General features: G+C 40.2%; 2 protein-coding genes across 2 annotated transcripts; both read right to left on the reverse strand.

The window, feature by feature from the left end:
• Position 1: 1 nt before the first annotated feature.
• On the reverse strand, positions 2-15,602 carry wdfy1 (WD repeat and FYVE domain containing 1). The gene is made up of 12 exons (XM_080888296.1): positions 15,391-15,602; positions 14,038-14,105; positions 13,353-13,426; positions 13,181-13,235; positions 10,228-10,378; positions 10,031-10,143; positions 7,353-7,479; positions 6,378-6,483; positions 6,108-6,209; positions 5,895-6,025; positions 5,695-5,803; positions 2-4,136 (listed from the first exon to the last, which is right to left on the reverse strand). Exons 1-12 carry the CDS (start codon positions 15,525-15,527, stop codon positions 4,077-4,079), a joined length of 1,233 nt encoding a protein of 410 aa, XP_080744422.1. The 5' UTR covers positions 15,528-15,602; the 3' UTR covers positions 2-4,076.
• Positions 15,603-17,575: 1,973 nt separating this feature from the next.
• serpine2 (serpin peptidase inhibitor, clade E (nexin, plasminogen activator inhibitor type 1), member 2) lies at positions 17,576-24,417 on the reverse strand. The gene is made up of 9 exons (XM_080888145.1): positions 24,249-24,417; positions 22,972-23,250; positions 22,631-22,858; positions 22,018-22,215; positions 19,184-19,382; positions 19,006-19,103; positions 18,439-18,525; positions 18,241-18,324; positions 17,576-18,145 (listed from the first exon to the last, which is right to left on the reverse strand). Exons 2-9 carry the CDS (start codon positions 23,231-23,233, stop codon positions 18,108-18,110), a joined length of 1,194 nt encoding a protein of 397 aa, XP_080744271.1. The 5' UTR covers positions 23,234-23,250; positions 24,249-24,417; the 3' UTR covers positions 17,576-18,107.
• Between the last annotated feature and the right edge of the window lie 23 nt (positions 24,418-24,440).

Raw genomic sequence — 24,440 nt, forward strand, 5'->3', positions numbered from 1 at the left:
TATTTTTCTCTCTGTGCTCTGGCCAGAGGGGACAGAGAGACCAAAGTCAGCTCCGTATTGTCAACAGTATTTCAAAATACAGTTATCTGGAGATATTAACATCTTATTTGGAACAGCAAGTGTCTTTTACAAGCAGTTGAAAGAGGAAAAAGTCAAGACAGAAATCAGCTTACAGAGTTTGATATTATGGGTGGTGGTGTTGTGGAATATGAGTCACGTTTTACATGTTAAAGTGGCCTCTCATCCATTTTAGTGTTTGCTGAACTAAAAACAACAAAAATGACTCCTGTTCAAGACTGTGAAAGAAAAGGAACTAAGACATTAACCACAGGATGAAAAAAAAACAAAACAGCTTGCTTCTGGCACTGTTGAAGAGCTACTTTGTTCGCCATTTCTGCAAACAAAGAATCCAGGAGTTTCTCATACTATTAACACCCATCTGCCGTGCCTCTGACAGAAGACATGATAAGAATTAATGACTGGAGGAGACTTTAATGAAAGGAGAGCACTGACTCCTAATTGTACAGCAGCAGGACCATCAACCCTGTTGATCCCTAATGAATCATGGTGGTGTTTTTTTTCCCCCTAACAATACTTTGGGGTAGGACTGAAAGAACAGTCTGCCAACACTGACCAACTGCTCATCAGCCAGTTGCTGTTGCCCATTTCTGATACCACAGAGGCTCAGATAACAACAACAGCCTTGGAAATAAGTGAATACACGTTTAAGCTGCACTGAGGTTATCACATTAGTAATGACTCAATTACAAGCAGAAAAACCCTAAGGCTGAAAAAAAGGAAACCAGTTCTTCAAATGGTTACTTGAGGCAGGCTCTGTCCTCACAGACCCCCGTGAAGGAATGGACAACTTTACAGCAGAAATAAACATCTGGTCTCTATAGCTATTTTCTGCAGTTGTGACAAAAGTTAGGGTAATTTTCTTCAGCCCCCCCCCCTTTTTTTTTTTTTTTGTTGTTTAAATCAGCGGTCCCCAACCCCCGGGCCTCGGACCGGTACCGGGCCGTGAGAATTGAGGCTCAGGTGTGAAATGTATGGTTTTCAGGGTTTTTATCAGTTTTCAGCGTTATTTTGTTATCGTTTTTATCGTTAACTCGGTTTCCTGGGTCTTTTCACGTGTGTTATGAATAATTCTTCTATTTTTCAGTACCGATACTAGTTTTATTTTGTTGTATTTATCCGCGACACCTTAAAGGCCGGTCCGTGAAAATATTGTCGGGCATAAACCGGTCCGTGGCGCAAAAACGGTTGGGGACCGCTGGTTTAAATTACATTTGGGCATAAAGTTTGGATTATACTGTCAGCAACATGCCAGTGTTGTTCACTTTTCATTCTGGTGTGAAAGTAAAACAAATAAATCAGTGGCCCTGAGAGGTCAAAAGGCACAGCAACCTAAGAAAACACCGGAAAAGTGAAAAACACTGCAAAAGCACACAAAATACAACAGAAGAAAAAAAAAAACGTGCAAAAGGTAAAAAAAAAAAAAAAATCTATAGAAAACCAACCTCAAAAAACAAAAGAAACGCAACAAAAGTGTTTTTGGGGAGACGGACCAGCTGTGGAGGTGACAAACTAACAGTAAACAGCTAAAAGCACAACATGCATCTACAGTATTTTATGAATATGTGATTAAAACACATACTACCCCTCATCTTTTTCCTCAGGTCACAGATAAACCCTTTGTTTCTTTTAAGCATCTCTCAGAACAAACCTTTTACTTCCGCAGCTGTTCCATCACAATACTGTGTCCCTAAAAACATTTCGTTTTTGTTCAGTTTTGTGAGATTCTCCCCCCCCCCCCAAAAAAGACTTCCATTGACTTGTGTGTGATATTTTAATTTTTCTATTGGTCCTAAATGTCAAATAGACATTTTACTATTTGCTGGTGTTTCCTTAAGTATGTGTTTGACCTCTCAGGTCAAACGTAGTTTTAATGTTAAAACTTTTAACTTTGGACTCTTCTCCTCTCAGCTTGGCTCCTGCCAGTTACAAAATACAAATACGCAGCTTTAATAATATTATTTTTTAATAAGTGCACAAATTTTAAGTCATGTTTTATAGCAGAGCTTCTGTGTCCACTTTGTGAAGAAATAAATCCCAAAAGAACCCAATATGTATGCTGACATTTAAAAATAAATTACCCTTCCTGTAAAGCTTTACATTATTGTCAGCTATCAGTCTAACCCCAAGTATAGCATTGTGTGCATGTAAATCATACATTATTTTGCTATAACAATCATCCCAAACCAATCAATCTCCATCCATGTAGCCATGTAAAATACTACATGATCCAACACCACAGATCATTTCAACATTAGCCAGTTTGCATGTGCTTTACTGAAGGTCTAGTTTGTCATTTATAACAAGGGAAATAAAGAAAACTAAGGATCCATTTACACTGATAACTGATAAATACTTTACTACAAATATAAATATACACTACATAATCAAAAAACTGGAATGTGAGTACATTTTGAAATCAGGAGTTCCAACATAATGTTCATTTGTCCACTTACAATAAGGCAAGCGTTAGTCTGACATGAGGGGATATTAGCCGCTATTTACAAGGATGCTACATGGAATTAAGCTATCGTTACTTCCACAGATTAACTTACCAAAAAATGTTTTCTTTAATTCAAAAAGCAACCATTGTGCAAGTAAGTGCAGTGCTGAGAACGTTATGAGACATCCTTAATGTACAGATGCACATCTGTGTTTAATCTGGGACAATCAGAAAGGGTGAAAGGAAACGAGAGCTTTGTGATGACATGAGTGCATGAGAGTGAGCGCGAGTGAACAGTCATAAGCACTGGCAAACCATTTAAAAAGGCTTTGTGTCCTTCTCTCTTTAAGGCTTTTGAAGGAACGCAGGCAGCACTCAGCTGTACCTCGATTTAGCTGGAGAAAAATTCAGCACGTCAGCATTAAGTGCTACATTAGTTTAGAGTACCTGTCTAGTACCCAAGAGCCTTTGTGGTGGCAGGAAATCAATTTTTACACCACAATTTTAAATATTTTCCAAAGAAAGCGACGCATATCTAAGAGGTGGCATGCTCCTGTGCTTTTTGAAAAACTCATTTGCACCAGCATGACGTTAGAGAATTTAACCTACAAAGCTAATGCTAATCACATCTCAAACGGTAACGCAGCTCCTCAGAATGGTGGCGACAGGACTTTGTGGCTGTCGGCGCCCGTTCATATGAATGTTTCCAACTTTTCCATCCTTCACCTGAGACGATGAGACGGAGGCTTGGTCACTGATGTCACGCAGCTGCATCAAATGCCCTGGGAGATATTTTATCAAGAGATTTCCTTCATCCTTCACGGAAGCGGCTGTTCTATTAATTTTCACATTACACATTTATTTAAGGTAAAATTGACATCAACAGAGCCCCGCCTAGTGACAACCTACTGATGTAAAACCTCCTGAGAGTGATTTAAGGCCAACTAGTGAAAGAAATCAGAGACAGAGAGAGTCATTTCAAGCATCCAGCTCCACACACGTGACACAGGGCTATATACAGATGGTATGCTGTGATATGCAGTTTGTGGGCCACACTAATAAGCAAGGGAAGTTTTCACAGGAATGGCTAGTCAGCATTTTAGTGAAACACATACAATTCAAGGCCAAGAAAAAAGAAAAAGGAAAAAAGGACCTTTGTCAAAAGAAGCAATCAGATATACTTGAATGTAAACACTGATATCAATACCATTCGTCTCTTAGGAGAACCTGTTAGAGCACATGCACACATGTACACGCACACAGCCCTCGTTGTGCTTAGGGTGGCGTTTCAGATCAGAGCATCAAATCAGTCAAACACAGTCTGATGTAAGACTGATGGTGAAATTAAAGAAAAGATTGTTATGAGAAGCAAAAAGAATGTGGAGGGCTGCACGCACGCACGCACGCACGCGTTCACCGAGCAGAAGCCTGGCTGCAGCTGAAGATCTCAGGCGTGAAGGGGAGCTGTACTGTACAGAGGGGTTTCCATGACATTAGAAGAATGGGCGGAGCAAATGAAGGGCCAGTGGGGCCACTGTGTAGAGGCCTTGGCCAATCAGCGTGGGGAGAAGCCTGTTGCTAAGCTACAGCCAACCACCTGTGTCATATCCCATATCTGTGGAGACAAACAGCCAACAAGAATGTCAGGACAGATAAATGTGGATGTGAAGTAAGGAAAACATGAAACAACACAAACTCCACAACAGTGTACACAACACCCAAGACAACAGGCTAGAAGGTTTTCAAGCAAGGCAGATATTCAAAAATGTTGAGACAATATATGCAAAAAGTGAAAACATGAACTTTCTAAAGCTTTGATTGCATTAATATCATCACATATGACAAAAAAGTTGCAAATGTTTGCTAATGAGAATCTAAAACCAGAGAAATTTAAAGGATTTTCTTTTCTTCTTGAAAATTCAAACATGTTTTCAAGTGCCTTGGCTCAATGCCTCTCTTCCAATCTCAGCATCAATAGTGAGCAACATTAGTAAACAGTAGCTTAGAATTGGAATGCAATAAAAACAAATATCAAGAAACGGTAAGCTAACATTACTCAGAAGAGAGCATGTTTTATGTAAGCTATTCAGACATTCAATTTATAGAGGGACTGCTTATGTTTGGCAACAGAACACTGTCTCGAACATCTAGTAACTCAATTAATCATTTAATTTATGTAGTGTAGATATGTCCCAGCTTGCTGGCTAACCACATCTGCCTTGCAAATGTTACCGCTAGCGAAAGGTGTGTGGAAATCCTAGTAGCTTACCAAAAACCATTGGCAGCTAACACCATCCATGACAGTAAGTTGTGTATAATGTGGTACTAATTTTAGCCAAATATAAATAATTTAATGGCAAAATGCAGAGATTTATAGCTATCATTCGTTTTCTACAATGATAGCCAAAATTAGTGGGGTTACTTAAGTTACAGCTTGGTTTCTTATTCTTCATATGCCAAATCAAATCTGTTGTTAATTTAGTCATTCTCAGGTTTACAGTATATATACTGCTCTCTCAGCTATTGAGACAATAGCAAAACAATTCACATATCATACAATACATCCATAAATACAACAATACAATATTAATTACAATCATTAATAGTTCAGTATATTATGTGTTGCTCTTGCTAATTAGCCACTCCCACCATTAGCTAATAACTCCCAGTTCTACCATACACATATGGCCATGTCCAGTTTTATAAAATCAAGATGTCCAAAATACCAAACTCAGAGGTAGTCTGTGAAACAATGGGTGACGTCATGGTGGCCATCTCCATCTTTTACACACAGATTATGATCTAAGGTTTTTCAGATTTAACGGAGATCTGTTTTGGAAGGAGGATGAACATGACATAGCTCTGCACAATGTCACATGTAGTGCTGGTTTTAGCGGGTGTGTGAAATCAGGAGTCCAATTAAAAGCAGTTTTTTAATGATATTTTTAAGGCTCTAATTCAGATTAAAAAGGTTTTGCATGCTGCTTTTTATAATACTGAAAGGTTTTATAGGACTGCCTGTAAATATGAATGTTTTCATATACAAAAAAAAATAGGTAAAGCTAGATTGTGGGCTTGATTTGCTTTGGGTTGCATTTTGCTTCAGAGGCTCTGTGCTTAACACAGCCTGCTCACATGCATGAATTATCTGGTATCAAAGAACTGTTGTTGACCTTAACAATGCGGTCACTTCCACAAGTGACCATCAGGCCTCTCGATGGATCCATGTCCATGTGAGCGATGTTGTGTTTCCCCTCGTGGAACGTGGCCAGCGGTGTCCGACTACACACACAATGACAGCATTTCATTACTTTCCCTCACTAATCTGGTAAAGGGGTTATATAATGTGAATACTACACAAAATTAAACTCACTCTTCTTCTTTGATGGTTTCAAAGCAGGCATCACACACCCGCACCGGGAACTCAAAGCCCATGATTGGAAACGTAGAGCGTTTGGAGCTACATTTTCCACACACGGCCTTGCCGCACTTCCTGCAGTGGTGCTGCACACAGGAAACAAGCTCATATCACATTGTGACTAATGAGGACATCAAAATGCTAAGGACACAGGCATGAGCAACCTACCTGTCTAAGTCCCAGGGTCTTAGTGTCCCACATCTGTTTGATATTCCAGAAGAAAGGCTGCTCACACTTCTGACAAGAGTCGCTGTCTAACCACTGAGGCGCCTGCAGACAGACAGACTCGAAGGCTAACATTACACACGCAGAGACACTCGAGCATTCACACAAGGACTAAGATGAAAATACAAAGGAGCGACTAAACTCTTTACCACTGATAGCAACAATCTAATACTAAAACAGTGCACACAGAGAAAACTGGCTTATGATTCAAACCTCTTCTCTCTGCGTGTCCATGTTCCACACTGCGATGCCTCCATCAGCGGAGCATGACACCAACTGCCTGGTCAACTGGAGGTAACGCAGAGCCTGAACGCGCTCGCTAAAGGAGTCAAAGATACAGACAAGACAATACATATCTTAACAACTACAACAATAGTGGACAAGTGTTCACCTGGTGGACAGAAACACCGGTGGAAACGATTTTCTTTTTTACTACTCTTGTATATGACCGATGTCACTAACAAGGGATATGATCATCTCAGGGTACGACGACAACAGCCTCACTTGCTGTTCAACCTTTTGCTTGTGAGTGCCAGCAAATCAGATGAAAGTTGGCTTAGAGGGAAAAGGAAGAGAACTAAAACAGCTTGCTTCACAGAGTTTATGAACTGAAGGCTGCACCACGGCCAAGTATAAGCTGTGTATGGAAACCTATAATAAGCAGAACAGGCCGACATTGATATACAAGTAAACTGGAGGACAGGATAAGGAAAAAAAAGATACAGATCCACAACAGGGTTTAAGACCTGTAGTGTGTCATAACTCTCAGTTTATGGGTGTCTGAGAGATAAATGTCTGCAAATCCTGACAGGGAACAACGGGGTCTTTTGAGACTGACTCTGATAGGCATCAATGTACATGGGCTTTGTGGATAATTCCTGTACCTGGGAGGTGGTAAAATATGGATGAAGACAGGAGATAAAAATGGTGACAGTGCCTGGGGAAAGCTGCAACTGACACTAGGCGAGACCTGCCTTTGACAAGAGGATGCGGTTACAGAGTGTACTGCACATAGACACTGCTTTGAAAAGGATAAAAACAGGGACGTGGAGTTTTATTCCTGAAGAATTGTTCACATATCAACATCCCATTTTGCGAACTCACTTTGAAGTTCCCACATCTTTGACAAAAAGCAGAATGACAGCAAACTGGGATCCCATGCCTGAATGTAGCGACACTATAACTTACTGATGCCCCTGCAAGAGCAGTGTTCGTCCTTTGCGGCCTCCGATGTCCCACATAATGACACTGTGGTCGGAGGCCCCTGAGAAGAGCAGCCTCTGGACTGGGTCCCACCACAGCGCTCCTACACTACCTGGATGCAAAAGAAAACAGACTCATTATACGTGTTTCCATCTTCTGCCAGGAGCTCAACGGGACACAGGATCATGGTGCGATCTGCTGGCTCCACCCAGTGCCCGCTGGGAGAAATGCAGCCAGTTCCAAGTAACATTTTACAGCACGACTCTCTTAATGACTCCAGCTATAATTTAATTATTTTGTCTAATAAGCACGCACTACCACTATAACATATTACATATTTCTGTGCTATTGAGCCAAATGAAAGCCACATAGAGCAACTTCTAACACCAGTAATATCAGCGAAGACTCTGACATTACATCTGACCTTTATGTTGTCTTTTCCAATTTTAATGGAACATAATCTCCATTAAATATTTGGGGCTTGTGCACAGTTGGAGCCCACCTATTAATATGTATCACCATCTGTCCAATTACCATGTGTAACCATGAGCACCAGAGCACAGGTGCAGATCAAAGAGAGCAGTAACAAGATTCAGACTGGTTTAATGCAAGCGTTTGTATTTTTAGGTTTTCTAAAATCGTGTGATTTGCCTGTTCCACCTGGCTATACCACAGGCAACATGTTTGAGGCTAAAAATAAATAAATAAATAAAAACAGGCTCTGAAAGGATCACATATTTTACTCAGTGCCTGGTTATCAAAAACCCAAAGAAGAACACAGGGAAGTGTTTGTCTCACACAGCCAAGTGTCTCGGCAGTTCAAATTTGTTGTGCGATCCATTTTCTTGGCACAGCTACAAGGACACTGAGCCCCTTGACTGCAAATCTCATCTGAGTCACAGATCATCGTTTGCATTTGCATCTTGATACAAACTGAGTCATTCTCCCATCTAAAAAGCCTCAAGTGGCCACTGAGTTGTTCTGATGAGCATGAAAACATTGCAGCTGCCAAGCCTCAACTAAAACAAGCAGTTACAGGAATTTGTAGAGCTGCAAGTGAGAAGGCATTTTCCACCAACACCATCATCATCAACCAGCCAAAACAAAACTGCTGTTGAAATGAGAAACAAAGGTCTGGCTTTTGCAGCTTAGTGCTATACTCGACATGATGAATTTTGCCTCTTAAAGGCAAACAGCAGCAGTAGTGCTGTAAACTATGACGTGTTTACATCTTCCGTTAGCGCCACTTCTGTTTTTTTTAACTTTGTTGATCATTCTTTCCGTTTACCTGCCTGCTGTGAGTGGACATGTTTCTTGTCATTGTTTCTGAGTGGACTGAAAGAAAACATCATGCAACAACAGGTCAAACACAAGATGGCACAAACAATGCAGCTCCACAAACAGCTGCTGACAGTTTAGTCTGTCATCTAGCAGTGGGATCTGATTGTCTGGTTCTGCTGGAGGTTTCTTCCTGTTAAAAGGGAGTTTTTCCTTCCCACTTTCGCCAAGTGCTTGCTCATAGGGGGTCATCTGATCGTTTGGTCTTTACCTGTGCAAAGTGAACTAACTTAGCCACCCCCTCCCCGCCTCAAGGAGCAGATCATCTTACGTTACACGGGGAGACGTCTCTGCCTCACTCTCACTATAGCAAACTGGTGTTTTAAGCATATGTAAACATGGTGAACTATTGTGTGAGACCAGTTTTCCTGAGAGGAAGAGAAATGGAACTTGTTTTTGTGCCAGCTGCAGCTGTCATAGAACAGGAAGATTACATTCCTGGTGATATGATATGAGTTCTGGAGGGGATTTTGAAGCCAGGCCTGTATGATACTGACAGCTGGTGCGGTTCCTTCTGTGCAAGCAGCTGCGTCACTTACACCTCCAGGAGCAGCTTCCCGTACTGGTGCTGGGGCGACCAACGGTCAGTGATTGATGAGAGATTCAGCTCAAGAAAAACACCAACTGTTCGCCATAAGTCACTAATTTGGAAGTTTTTTGTTTGATAACTTCCAAATTAGTGGGTATCACGAATTAAATAATGTGAATCAATAAGAGCTGATACTGACGTTTTAGTTTCTGTATAGCTTCTATGCTCAATACAATACTTATATCCCAATATATGAGCACTAACCTTACAGTACCATATAGGAAAACAACATAAGCCAACGTTTTTCCATTTTTTCTCCTGATCCAGGTCTCCTTGATGTCTAACAAGTTAATAATTATAAGATTGTGATTTACATTTTCAAAATCTCAACCACACTTCTGTTACATGAAAGCTCTGTGGTTTTTGATTGTGCTATAAGCTCTGTTACAATGAATGACTTTAAATGTTTTTTAGGACATATATAGACTAGAAAATCTAGTCAATACAGTTATCGCTTCATTTATCTATACGTTTATCCACCGAGATCTCCAGACTGCAAGATGCTCTTAAAGCTTGTGGATGCATATTAATGAGAGATAACCCAGAACTCCCCTAAAAAGTCGCAAACAAGAAGGACCTCGAGAGAATATCATCACACATGAGAAATTGGTAGGAAAAAAAATAGCTCTAACAAGAAAGAGGGCAGGAATTATGTATTTAATTGCTGCATAAATGTTGGTATTTGGTGCCTGTTTATCAAGGAAGCGACATTTGTGTGTATCATGTATGCCTTTACCTTCATGACCCTTCAGTGTAGTGATGGTGGAGTACGTCTGCCTCTCCAGCTTCAGCAGAGTGATCTGTCCTGAGTGGTCGCCTACGAAGGCGTGCTGTGTCTCTTGATCGTATCTGAGCGAGGAGTCAGGGCTTGAACTGGCTTTACATGTTACTGTACTCTAAATGCGGCACAAACACTCAGTGAATAAAGGATACTGCAGGCAGGAGGCCCAGGCAGTGAAGTAGTGTCTCCCCAGCATGCTGCCACTCTGGGTGCACATCCAGCTCACACTCTTATCATGGCCGGTACTCACCACCCACTCACTCTCCAGGGAGAAGACCATATCTGACACGCGGTTCTGGTGGGCTGCAAAGAACAAATACATAATAAGTGCTAAAGAGCAACAATGCATGTAGATGACAAAAAGAAGACTTTGCTCTCTTTATGTCCTGATCCAATCACAGGTTCTGCTTAGTGTTCCTGTAATCCACACAAACGAATCCTTTCAAACAATTTGCAGTCAACATCTCAGCCTTTGCAAACAGCAGGGGCTCAACTACTCCTGTTGTACTGTATTGTTTCAAACTGGCCAACAGCTACATTCAAATAAATCACAATACATCCCACATACTATGTGCCCATGTGTAGGTTTTTCCAAGTATATTGAAAGCAGCACTGATTAATGGCAACAGAACATAAACTAACTATAAAGTGGACAGAGGAAAGGTATTATAAGAATATATATGGCCTACTTTCACAACATTAACCTGTGTTGCAATTTCAAGGGCTTCTGGTAAGGTTAAGATTTCTGGATCTTTTATTCCAGATGTTTTCTACACCTTCTCTAAAAAGGAAAAAAATCTTTCCAAATGACCTGGGTGAGATGAGTGAAATAACCATTGTGTGCTTATTTAAATCACTGAAAAAATAAATATGGTGACTACAGCAGCTTTAAATCAAATCACTTTAGTTCACTAATCAGAATAATTGCCTTGCCGTTGTTTTCTTCTGTTAACTAGTAAAGTTCACATGTACAGAACTGAATAATCAAGTGTCAGTGTTACCAAATCAAAGACAAATAAAATAAAAAATAGTCTCAAACTCCTCTTCTGAGCCTGAATTATGGAATTAAATTGTGTGTGTGTTTTTTATAGACGTCACAGTGAAGCTAACCTTTGGAACTTTTGAATGTAAAATGCCATAACCTTCTCATTTATTACTGCCATTATCTTTATGGCTGATAGAAATGTAAAACATCACTGATAAAGTTCAGAAGGGAGTCATATTTGCCTAATCCAAGTGCACATGACCACATGACTAATTCTCTCCGTTACTATCCATTTTGTATTTCCTGTGTCTGTATTCCTTTTTACTGCATTTGTCTTGTCTGCATAACTAGAGGAACATTTTTATCCCCTAAATCCATCTAGCTTACTTACTTAAATCTGTAATCTGTGGGTGACTTGAGTGCTGGTGATGTAATGGCTATTACATCTATTATGACTAATAACGACAAATAAGAATGTCCTCACCAGGTCACGGTGAACACGCTCACATAATAAATGGAGCACAGACTTTGCTAAGTAATTAAACTGAAGTCCAGAGAGGAAAGATTTTTCTAAAATCATTCTTTTACAAAAATTTAGAAGCAGACTGAACACGTGCTGGCATAAAGGACGTTAAAAGAGGTCAATGTTCTCTCGTGTACAGCTCTAAGGAAATGAACACTGCCTGCCAGTGATGATGCTAAACTGTGCATGGCTCACAGCCCTCGTGTATGTTTAAACTGACTGTGGGTTTCTGTCGCTGCCGGTCAGGCTTGGCAGCTTGATTGTGCTACGAACGGTAGAAACCAGATGGACCATTATAGTGGTGACATGTGCTGGCTCAAGCCTGCTGAGGAGGATAAATAGCTGCTGGTACAGTCACAGGAACAAGCAACAGTGGCAGTATAACAGCAGATGAAGATCACAGTGGAACAACAGTTTAAAGGTGCCTGTGTTACAAAGCAAAATAATTTTCTGAAACGCCTTCCACTTGGATCTATTAGCACAGTTTAAATGTGCATTTGTGGAGGGCTGACCTTCTGACTTCTTATTGCGATGAAGAAATATTTTGTGGGTGATGCTATTTGATAATACACCGGTAGTTTTCAAACCACATGTCATCAGTTCTCTTTTTGACAGCTCATTTGCAGCATCTCTGCAACAGATGACTCACTCAGGCTAAGGGCTGTTGACATCCCGGACCGGCTGAAGCCATGGCACATTTGTAATACTGTCTTTTTCCTTCTCTCTTAATCAGGTGAGTCATGCACCAACCAAGAAAGTTTTCAATTTCATTTCCTCACTTATTAACCTCCCAGCTGTCAGTCAGGGCCTTTGCTGTGTCATAGTGTCCACTAACCGGAAACTGACAAGTTCTTTTTTACAAGCTTTTTGAAGTTTGAAAAGGGAAATGGATGTGTAAAAAGTACAGACAGAGTGAAGTAGCAATCATTTGACAACTTTTTATTTGGGGGGAGGGGCAACCAATCTAAATATCAACAGTACTGATGCCAATGCTGATATTGGTATCGAATCAATACTAGGATCGATATTTTAGTTTCAGTGGCTCTTCCATGTTCAGTACTTGCTCTCGTTCATCAGAAAGTAGACATGTTTGTGCAAACACTGCTCCTCTCACATAAACGCATGCTGCTCCCCCTGTGTGGCTGTTCTGTGACTGTCAAACCACACAGTGTGTTTTGACAAGTCATTAGCCGATACCCTGGATAAGCCTCCTTTCTGCAACTTACAATGACCAGAATTTTTAAAAATGGACTTAATGTGTTATTCATTATGACCTGAAATGAATAATTTAGGCCATAAAATCATCAGGAAAGTTTTCACACAAGTCAAGGCTGAGGGCTGTTGTCCCATAGACTTCTATACGACCGGAAGACCTTTTGACCTGTTCACCTGCCAGGTAATGCCCCTGGTTGCTATTAAAAAGAATGCAGTTTTAAGGCACTTCATCATTGCCTTCGATTTTGATATCATCTGTGGTTTAATAATCCATCATGTAGAGTTAGGCCTTTTAATTTAAGTCGAATAACTCGCTGATTAGCCTCGTACACTCAAACTGGACTCTACTTCTTCTATTAATTTTCTTATCTCATGATCTCACCTGGATACGTTTTCACGTGGTTCATCTTGTTGAAGTCTTCGGAGATGAGAAACTCCTGCAATTCGAGCAAACAAACGGAAATAACTTCAAATTAAATAACTCTTCAAACCCTCTAAAGCCAGATTCAACAAAGAAAATATGAAGCCAACGTGTCTGGGTTAGCTGCACTCACCACAATCGCCCCATTGTCCTGGCCTATGAAGATGCGTCTGCTGTCGTGGTGATACGACATGCAAGAGCATGGAGCTGGAAAGAAGTGAAGACATTCACAGTGAGCGGGAACGTCACACACAGGGGGTTTCATTATATGGCTGTAAATGCAGTCAGAGCAGGGGGGTAATGGATGAAAATAACTGTCAGCAGTTTCTGAATATATTTGTTTAATTCTGACTTCAGCTGTAGCTTTAAATTATTGAAGGATTCAAATTAGAAAAAGGTTCTTTCATAAAGACCAACTGCTATTAATTCATGCCTCTTTTGTTGTGAGGACAGGAAAGATTGCATCAAGATGAAATCGAGCAGTAGATGTAATCCCTCTAAAATTCCTCTCTGGCAACATCGCCGTCTCTCTAACTTCAAAAATGTGCAACACAGACACGTTCATGAGCAGTGCAACCCTTCTGTCATCAGGAAAAACCTCAACCTGATCTGATTACAAAGCAGCAGCGATAAAAATGCACTCGTAAGAAACGCACGAAGATATATGAGAATATGTGATCAAAAACAACATTTGTGGCACTCTTGATTCTGCAGCAGTTAAGTACGTGGCTAATGGGAGAAACAGCCATGTCAAATAAAATCAGTAACTGATGACATTTCAAAGTAGTCTCACCCAAGCGTGATACAGCGTTACTTACAGGAGACTGTATGGTAGATGCTCGGCCAGTACTGACCACTGTCTCTCTTCAGCCACACACGGATGGTTCTGCAGGAATATGTCACACAGGTGAACATTTAATGTACTCTCCAGTGTTCAGTTAACTACAAGCAACGACATTCTCATTCTGTGCAGGACGTATTTTATGACATTCAACTTAACACCTTCCATGGAGGAAAGTACTCTGTACCTTAACAAGACCTGACTGTCAGAAGTAATATTAATACCAGAAGTGATGCCGACTTCATGCTTGACTGAGATCACAAATAAAACCACATTTTAGAAGAGGTGACTCAAAGCTAAACTTAGCATTAAACCACTTCTTGGATCTTCTTTTGGCCTGCTAACATCTGGAACCTGATTTTAACAAAAGCACTTCTAATGCAGATTTGGTTGTGATTCTTTCCACTGTAACACCTTATGACTCAGTCATTAAACGTGCCATTTACATAGGAAACTGGGCAGCTTTGCGGAATTCTTGTGTACTGTTGCATCTTCAGCACTTTTCATTTCAAGTGCAGTCAAAGTACGCTTCCCACAGCCTTTTTCTTCCATTAAAAAGGGAATTCAGTCAGTTTCACTTACTAGCAAGTAACGTGTCTGCGAGGAAAAGAAAAACAGACATGAAACACAGCGTCTGTGCAGCTTTCTTGAAGGAACCCGTTTTAACACCCCACAACTTCTCCTTTTCATATGTACTGTATAACATTGTTCGTATTAACTGAGTTCCCTTTACTCTGAAGGCGGATGTAGTCTCTTTTTAACACTTGTGACCAAGCATGCATTTTCTAAAATCTAACATGTCTAAGTGTGGTATTTAATGTCCACAAAAAAAAAAAAAAAAATCACAGCCACTTCGATTACTACAAAAATGGGTTGCATTTCGACAAATAAATCCTCGAGCACTTGAAGGCATCATTTTGACAGTAATGTTTACTGTACTCGGTAGCAAGCTAGCTAGCAAGCACAACATTGCAAGCAGTTTTAATATCTTTACACATATTAAGCCACGAGTAGTAATAATAAACGGTACATACTGAACAAAAGAAGCTTTATTTTTACATTTCGTATTAGGTCCATTACTATTATCCAGAGATTTTCCGGATTGAACTCAGATTCTGAGTGTATTTCTATCCCCACACCCTCCTACGTTCTCCTCAGCTATTATGAAGCCTAGAAAATATATATTCTCAAAGCGATACACGTTGCTTATTATCTTTATTCTGTCCTTCTTAAGCCAGTGCACCAGGTATTATGAGTCTAAAGACCAGTAAATATACCGAGCCCCCGCTAGCTAGTATTAGGCTACACTTAGCTTGCCTGGTAAACATACCTGTCCTCGCTAACCGTGATTACTCCATCTTCTTTGGGTATTAAAACGGCTGCATTGACAGCGTCCGAGTGTCCCTCGATCTTGTTCAACAGAACCGGTCTAGCTGTCTGGGGCCTCGAGTGAATCTCCGCAGCCATGGTTTTAACTAGCCAGGAGTGTTTTCCTTCAGCTGATTTTCCTCCTTACTCGCCAGTAAAGGAGGATCAGCTGACACCCGGAGCCGCTGTCGGGATCACCGTAATAACGTGAGGAATGCGACCAACGAATTCAGACTGTGAATTTTATAAATGCTGTATGAGAGACTATTTGGTTTTTCAAGATGCTGGATCACAACACAAGCAACCAAGTGCCACGAGACACTAACTAATATTGCTGAGTTAAACCAAACTATAAGTAAATCACATATAATTCCCTTTCGTCTGTTTAAACGACTTTTTCACGTAATAGGGCCACCAACAATTACAAATATGTGTTCAATGACAGGGACAGTGACAACCTACGGAAGAGGATTAAGGCCACTGGGCACGTCTATTTTTTCTTCTTTTCTGACTTTAATCTCAGAATTCTGACTTTTTATTCAGAATTCGGGAAAAGAAGAAAAAAAAGACGTGCCCACTTTTTTCCCCCCAGTGGCCCTAATCCTCTTCCGTAGACAACCTTCTTAAAACGAGTAAAACCAATACAAATCTGTTATTAAGAAATACATGTTGACCTTGCAGAACCATCTAATTTTAGACCAGTCTCAGTCTATCCAACGGTTAGAGAAAGTGTTCTTCCAGCAGCTGCAGTCTTTTCTACACGATAATGACACCGGTGTCGTTTCTAGTCTGGTTTGATATTCTATCACAGCACAGGACCTGCTCTTTTAAGACTTTTTAATAGCCTCTGGTGTATTGTTGATGATGGCGACTCTGTATACTCGTATTACTGAATCTCACTGCTGCTCATTGTATATGCTACCATTTGCGTCTATATTTTTTTTTAAAAGGAAAAGAAAACAAAAGAAAAAAAAAGACAGAGACATCATGTAGACATGCAAGGAGATACAGTAGAGTGTGCACAGTACTGTATATGGTAAAATTGGTGTCTTTGTCCTATTGTAAATGATATATAGGGTTTTAACAATTTGTAAAATATATTTTAATTCATTTATGTAACACAGGATTTAGACTTTTTACCCTGGGTTTTATTGGCACCCACATGACCAATACAGAAAAAAATTTTTTCCTGTGGAACTTGTATAAACAAGCCATCCATGACCCTCAATAATGAAAAGCTTTCAAGTACATTGGTGGCACTGACTAAAAACTAGATGGATCCGCTAAATTACTAATATATGACTGCCAGAGTTTATAATTGAAAAAAAAAAAAGTACCATAATATTCAGATATGCATGTAAAACTACCATAGTAGAGAAAATAATTATTTGATGTCCTGCTAAATGTATAAATTTGCTCATTTCAAAAGAATTGAAGAGTCTCAAATCTTATGATACTTTCATTTTTTTAGTGAAGAAAAGCAACTGAAAATCCAGAAATATATTCATGAAAGTTACGCATTGATTTGCATGTCATTGAGTGAAATAAGTATTTCATCCCCTACAGCCCAGCCTGAACTCTGGCTCCCACAGATTTGATTACACTCAGTGCATTAGATTCCTGATCTCAACTCGTTTTGTGTAGAACTTATGATCTGAAACACACTGCCAAGGCTGCAATGGAGTAGCTAAAGAACCAGTACATGGAGTGGCCCAGCCAATCTCCAGACCTAAGTCCTATAGAAATTCTGTGAAGGGAGCTGAAGCTTGGAGTTGCTAAGCAGCAGCTAAGTAACCTAAAGAATTTGGAGAGTTTCTGTAAAGAGGAGCGGACCAAAATCCCTCATGAGATGTGTGCAAACCTGGTAACCAACTACAAGAAAGTGTTGTGCACACCAACAAGAGTTTCTCCCCCGATTACTAAGTGATGTTTTGCTTGGACATCAAATACTTATTTCACTCAATAACATCCAAATAAATGTATAACTTTTATGCAAAGTGTTTTTTTGATTTTTATTTATTTGGGCAAACTTACAAATTCAGCGCGGGGGGGGGGGGGGGGGGGGGGGGGGGGGGGGGAGAGAGAGAGAGAGAGATCAAAATTATTTCCCTAACTGGATTACAGAAAATAAGCCAGTCAAAAATCACTCATGTTATGAATGTGTATTTATTCCTTCACCTCACCCCAAAAGTTTGAAGAAGACTTTCTCTCTGAGGGAAAGAATAATTTCAAATGCAAAACCGTTGCAACGGCATGAATATTGCCGTAACTTACGAGTGAAACGTAATACAGACTGGAGTTACAACACGAAACGGAAACACTGACATGATAAATAAACTGATTATCCTACTCCAGAGAAGAGAAAATACACAACTGACACTCAAAGTCTTTTAAAAATGTCATTAATTCAAAAAAAGGATACAAAAAAATTAAAACTGGAAAATTTAGTCAGCAAAATACATTTTATACAGCATGTTATGCAATACAGAAAATAAGTAACATAAAAAGCAACATTTAAAACAAATCACATCATATATCCACATTGTACAAACATGTTCAGCAAAGTGTGCTCTGTATATGTAGGGGTGTGTTTATGTTTACTTTGTATTCTGATACATGGCAGTGTATAAGCATATCCTGTTGTGATAAATGATGCTATGGTTGATGATGGGGCTGGGCTCAAGGCTCGTTGATCTGGCCCATGAAGAGGACGGTACCTGGAGACAGACGCAAGGAGAACTCGTCACGGTGCAGTGCTTTACAATCAAACATTTTTCAGCATTTTAAGGTGGAAATGGAAGAAAATCTGTACCTGTCGGGTTATGTCTGATGAGGAACGCAAAAGGTCTGTCAACTGTAACCCAGGGTGGGGAGGAACGGGCCAACAAAATAGCAGCTAAACAAAAGCAAAAAACAAAAAAACAAAAACAAAAAACCCACAAAACAGAACATTGTTAAAACATGGGAGAAACTTTAAGTTAAAGATGAGGCTTACTGAACAAATGCTCACTAGTGGCTGCTGCTGCTTTTGTTCCATCTTCATTCACGATTATTTTGGCTTTCTGGAGTGCCTTGGATACATACACAGGCTCCGAACCTGAGGAAACGACAATACGCAATCATCTTTGCTTTCTCTGTATGAACCAGACCTTCCACATGCAACATAGATTGCATAAATATAAAAGTATGTTATAGTCCTTTGTAAGCTACACCACATGATGGCAATAGAGCATCCCCATCTGCTGGAAAGCTGATGGGGTACTTTCCTAGGGAAAATCCTACAAACTCTTGGCCAATTACACCACAGGGTGGCACTAGAGCTCTTCATCCCCATCTCTTCTCATTCCAAACTTTCAAGAAGATGATGAATGGCAAGACAAGAGGAGCAGTGATTCAGCATTTCACAGTCAACTACGATTCAAGCTCCTTACTGGCCATCAGTGACTCTCTGTAAACAGCCAACAATCCATTCATACTTCCAGGCTCTGCTCATATCTAAATAGACTGGATAAATACTGTGGTGGTGCAAGAGAACATGCGTCAGTGTCTGGTTTGCAGTGACTCTGCTTTCACTCACTGAGATGTCTGAAGTCAGCTTTGCCCTCACTGAAAATGTTCGTGATTCCCAGAGCTGAAAGTGGATCCTTCAAATCCACCTCTGCATCAGCCGTAAACCTGAGAACACAACGTAACAGACAATGTCACCATGTATCAAATTTGAAGGGACATTATATTTATGTGCGTTTGTGCCTTACTTTGGGATGAGCAGGCGGACTTTCCTCATGTGCATCAGTTTGGTCCAGCTCTGCACTGTGGCTGTGCTGATGTGGGGAATGACACGAGACAGAGGGGTGTCCTCTTCAGACGGGAGAACGATTAGCATGCTGATGGTGTTGCCATGATAAGGAAGCTCAATTACCTTGTATTTGAGCCCCTGGGGTGTGGAGGCTAGGCCTAGCAGAATACAAAAATCTGAAGTTAGAATGCTGCAAAACAGACTTCCATCCCCTCCACATTATCTTTCTACCAACCCTGCACCAGCCATCACCATTTTCGTAATAATGAAGTTTACCATGTACACAATGGTCAAATACAAATAAAATCTAAAAGACAAGTAAACACTAAAAGTACCGAACGCCACACACACATCTGTAATCGCCCTTTTAGCACAGCACACCATGATGACCCTCAAAACTTTCTCCTGGATCAATGAGTTTTAAGTTAAACTATCTGTAAGACAGTCACCATTAATTATCATTATTAACAGAAACATGAATTCTGCTCTCCCACAGAAAATTATAAATGCCAGTCGAAGCTCACCGTTTTATACTGAATGGTCCAGAAGGAAGAAAGTTAAGGTTTTCAAAATATTTTATGGGGGAATTAAGGAAATTAAGATCAACAAAAACATCAACCTATTATTTTACTTAATTACTGTTGCATGTATAACTTTGTATTACCTCACATTATGAGGCCTTCAGTATGGTGCTATAGTACTTGATGTTTATAGTTAAGTACTACAGCATATGTTTGTATGTACTTTGAGCTGCTGCTGTAATTTCCATTGTGGGCTCAATCCAGTACCCATCCATCAGCTTAAGGTTAATTCGAGGCAAAGACATTAATAAAACAGAACACATTCTGAAGTGTTTGATGTGTGACAAAAAAAAAAGAAAAGAAAAAAGAAAAGAAAGAAAGAAAGAAAAAAGAATGACAAAACAGGTTTCATCCCATGGGGATTTTTCTCCAGTTCTTTCTTACTTTATTTTAACAAGCAAATTTGCCAAACTCCAGATTTTGCCAGGACTTTCCACTGAACAACTCTGAATTTGTGTGGGTAAATGTTTTTGTTTAACCACAATGGTAATCAGTGATGGTTATCACTTTCTATTTTGTCTGGAAGCAGAAAATCCCTGGCTTCCTGAGGACAAACATACTCTCCCAGAAAAGACCCGTGAAGAACACCAACTGTAAGAATACTGTGTTAAATTAGCTAATAAGGGGGTATAGCATAAGACATATGCATGGTACAGTTTTTGCAGCTTTCAGCATTTCACTCAATTCAAATATGTCATTAACATTGCTTAAAGTTTGAGACAGCACTTTATAGCTTTTAAGTATCACCTTTTTGTGCAAGTAGATACTCTTGAATGATGTACAAGAACAGCAAATGTGGAGCTGAATCAAAGCACATAACATAAGAGCAGTACTACACCAGAGGTATCAAGACTCCCTCCCATTTTCAGGCTGTATATGCTTATTACACCAACCTACCTATTACAAAGTCAGATTGCCAAGTAAGTGTAAATGCCATCATAGCCATAAAACATTACTGTACCAGAACCACTACATTCTAGTGTTCTCTTTAGGACCCACCTGCTAGCTTGAAGACAATAATCCAAGCAACAGACTATCAACACTAAACTCAAAACACTTTAGGACACTGAAGAAAGTTAGATATCTGTAACTTGCAGCTTAACACGGCCTTAGTTCAAGAGCGTCTGTCCACAGCACTCGCGGGCCACCACAACTCTGACAAGTCACCTAAATATAGACCTCTGACTGGTGTATCATTTCATTTCACACAGGACTAAATAATATCCTACAGAAGTGGCATGTCCAAGTCCTTAAAATACAAAACAAAAAAACCCAACTCAACACAAACTCGCATATGAACCATAAACTGGCAGTGACTGCAGCTGCATTATAATAAACCCGAAGTGCAATAATTTGGCAGTAGATGATGGCAGATGAGGTCTATTATCAATGAAGGCTGTACAAGGTAAAGTTCAGAGAAGCATCAGGTACTGAAAGAAAAGTGAACCAACCCAATGTTATGATGAAGTTATGCTTTTCATTATTTTCTGTGACAAATAACTGACTCTGATGCAGTGGTTTTCCTATTAAACAAGGTCAACAAGGTGTAATATAAGTAGGACATAGTATATAAAAATTGGAAAGGCAAACGCTCATGCTGCTCTAAATATGCCATTTCCCAGCTTTTTTTTCCTATTCTTGACTGCATGATGCAAATGCGCCAGATTGGTCACTTAAAATACACCGTGCCGGCTGTGAGCACAGAAGCCCCACTCACCAGTGGGTGAGCTTTCTTCTTCCAATCACAAGAAGGCTTGCTAAAAAGGGCAGTGAGAAGAGGGACACCAGCTCGTTTCCAACAATGGATGAGCTGAGGAGCTGCACCAAGGTCCAGTATATGATAAATAGGAATTATTCTGAACTCTCAAATCATAAAACTACATTAGTAACATAGAACAAATATATGGTGCTGACAAAACTGAACTTCTGTAAACCCCACACCACAGTAATGTAACGGTTGATAAGCCAAGAGAGACTTTGTAGCACAAGCATTCATAGTAGCCAGTTCATTTTTACTAGTCTGTAGCCAATGTTGCAGAAGAGCTTTCTAATTATTGCGAAAATGTATCTAGAGGTTGCTTTGCAGTGGAAAGCAATATAGGCTGATAGTAATGTAGAATAATATGGCCTTTTTTTTAGTATCATGATTTATCTAAAACACTGACTGCTCTTTTAGACGCATTTAAATGCTTAGTCTCACATCACCACTCACCTATGTTAAAGATTGATAGCTGCGACATCATTGGAACTTTAATATCGATTCCATCGCCCCGGGTGAAGGTCCTTATCTTGGTGTTCTCAGGCTGGAAGCGAGACTTCCACAAGCCTTTGAAGTAGATGGAGTTGACAACGACCAGACGGGTCAGAGCAGGATCCAGCATGTCTGCTTTGATCAAGCTGGGGATGTGACCTGGATAAACATAGGAGCATTATTCCATCAGCAAGGTTTGATTTAAAAACCAACACGTCATGTCTTTTGTATTTATTTTGAGACAGAGAAGGTAAAACTGTATCACCATGTAGGGGCAACCAATCAATACAGCAGAAAATTTAGTGCATTAACAAGTCAGACGTTTTAGAACAGTCCTGCAGTATTTTCAATGTGTTCATGCAGAAAAGGAAAACGATCTTGTAGGTGACAATAAGCCTTGTAGCCAAGTATACAAAAAGTCCAAAACATGGATGCAGAAGTCTCCCCTTCCTTAGGTAAAACCAGTCCTTCTGCACCCACTTTAGGGAAGGAATGCCTACACTCTGAGACTCAACTGCATTCAAAGATGGAAGTTTAGTTTCTGTATACAGCTATAATTGACAGCCACTGTTACCTTTGGTTTTATTGTTGACCCACTCATTAATTTCATCGGCTGCTGCATCAGGGCTGCTGAAGTCCAGGCTCCTGCTCTGACACTGGAAGTTCTCTTTGTTGGAAGTCACAAAAGCCTCCTGCATGGGGAAATCCTTCTGGCTGAACATAGCATTTGCGATCAGCACGATGTCCTGGTTGGCTTTGCCCGTCAAGTTCTTATGCAGCTTCTTCAACATCTTGTAAGGACCTGTGCAAACCAGGTAAACTTGTAACTGTTCCTCAACACCACCCAAGGTTTTTATACGTTAGGCTAAAAACTGTAGGACTCAGAAGACATCTATAGCCTGAAATAGTCCTTACCATTTTTCTTGTAACGGAGAGCATTAAGGATTTGCTTCCTCGTGTCCCCGTGGGCTCCAGATAACAGCATGCCAAGGATTGAAGCCACCCCATGAGGCGAGAGCACCACATTTTCCAGGGGCTTGGCATGAACTACTTGCTGAAACACCTGGATGCCGAGATCAGAGCCCCTTTCACCATAAGATGGTGCTTGGGACAGCACCCCCTTATGGCTGCACAAGGCCACCAATGCACAGAGGCACAATAAGGACATGTGCTTCATTTTGATACTTGCAACACCTACATAAACATTAGGAGAGGCAATTAGGATGACATTTATTTTACTTGAAGAAGTCACCTACCACTGCATGCATTTTTTAAACCACTTCCATAATAGATGGTTGTGACTCATGAATAAACACATATACCTTTACTCCCTCTTAAAGCAGCAAAATCATTCATCCAGTGTTGCAAGATCTGACTAACTCTTACTCACTGTGTCTAAACATCACAAGCTATCCCTAGCCAGAACACTTGAACTGCACCCTTCGTTCCTTTTAATTTGAGCTCAAAATAAGATTTAGGACCATTTTGGGGAAAATGCTTCAGCCTAAAACTGGCCACAAGAGCCAGACTCAATTCTCGGTGAGGACTTACTGAAGAGGTGCAGTATTTGCAGTGTGAACATAAATTAGGGCAAGTTGTATAGCTGCCACGTTTATTCACCAACTGGGGCGTGCTGTTAATAATAATAATAATAATAATATTGCTGAGAAAACACGGAAATGGATTTAACATGCAGTTTTCAAATGATCAACCAGAGTGCTTTTATAAAACATCGTGTTCAGAAGTTTGACGCACTCAGCCACAATATTCCGCAACTGTATCTGGTGAGGAAATCGCAGGAAGCGTGAACATTAACTTATTAATTTGTGCAATAGAGGTGACCCCCACCCGTCAAACATTTAAACAACTACCAGTCCAGTTTTAAAGTGCTTTAAGAAAAACAACAAAAACAATACAAAACAGGTCACGTGAACACAACTACAATTATGCAGAACGACAATTAACTTCCATTTGGTTCTTTGAAAAAGAACAAAAACGACAAAATATTTTCCCGCTAGGATGCGGGCATGTTTTCTTATTTTATTTCTTTGAATTAGATGCAATGCTTGAAGTCCATTAAAATAGCTACGTGTGTTGACGCTTAAAAATAAAATTCCGTTAAAAAAAAACAAAAACAACCCCCCCCCCCCCACACACACACACACACACACACAAAAAACGCTATTCCTTACCTAACCCGAGGGGCTTCGATTAGACTTGTCCCGCAGGTGAAATTGCAGCTGGTATTAGTCCGCTTTTTCGCTGCCGTTCAAACGACAACTCAAGTAGTTAACCCCCAAAGTCCACGAAGAGAGCTCTTACTCTGTAGAAAGTTACACCTACTAGTGACTCCACCGCAGTTCCAAACAAGAATTTATCCTACT

Source organism: Rhamphochromis sp. 'chilingali', assembly GCF_963969265.1.
Source record: "Rhamphochromis sp. 'chilingali' genome assembly, chromosome: 8".
NCBI lineage: Eukaryota > Metazoa > Chordata > Actinopteri > Cichliformes > Cichlidae > Rhamphochromis > Rhamphochromis sp. 'chilingali'.

What these genes read in the sequence shown, in the direction of transcription:
- wdfy1 (XM_080888296.1), bottom strand. Translation starts at nt 15,527, where the DNA reads ATGGCTGCGGAGATTCACTCGAGGCCCCAGACAGCTAGACCGGTTCTG. An exon ending in AGGACAATGGGGCGATTGTG is followed by an intron (nt 13,236 to 13,352) that starts GTGAGTGCAGCT and finishes CTCGAATTGCAG; the next exon opens with GAGTTTCTCATCTCCGAAGA. An exon ending in CTGCTCTTGCAGGGGCATCA is followed by an intron (nt 6,484 to 7,352) that starts GTAAGTTATAGT and finishes TGACTCCTTTAG; the next exon opens with CGAGCGCGTTCAGGCTCTGC.
- serpine2 (XM_080888145.1), bottom strand. Translation starts at nt 23,233, where the DNA reads ATGAAGCACATGTCCTTATTGTGCCTCTGTGCATTGGTGGCCTTGTGC. An exon ending in GCTATCAATCTTTAACATAG is followed by an intron (nt 19,383 to 22,017) that starts GTGAGTGGTGAT and finishes GTATTCTGCTAG; the next exon opens with GCCTAGCCTCCACACCCCAG. An exon ending in AGCTGACTTCAGACATCTCA is followed by an intron (nt 18,526 to 19,005) that starts GTGAGTGAAAGC and finishes TCGTTTCCTCAG; the next exon opens with GTTCGGAGCCTGTGTATGTA.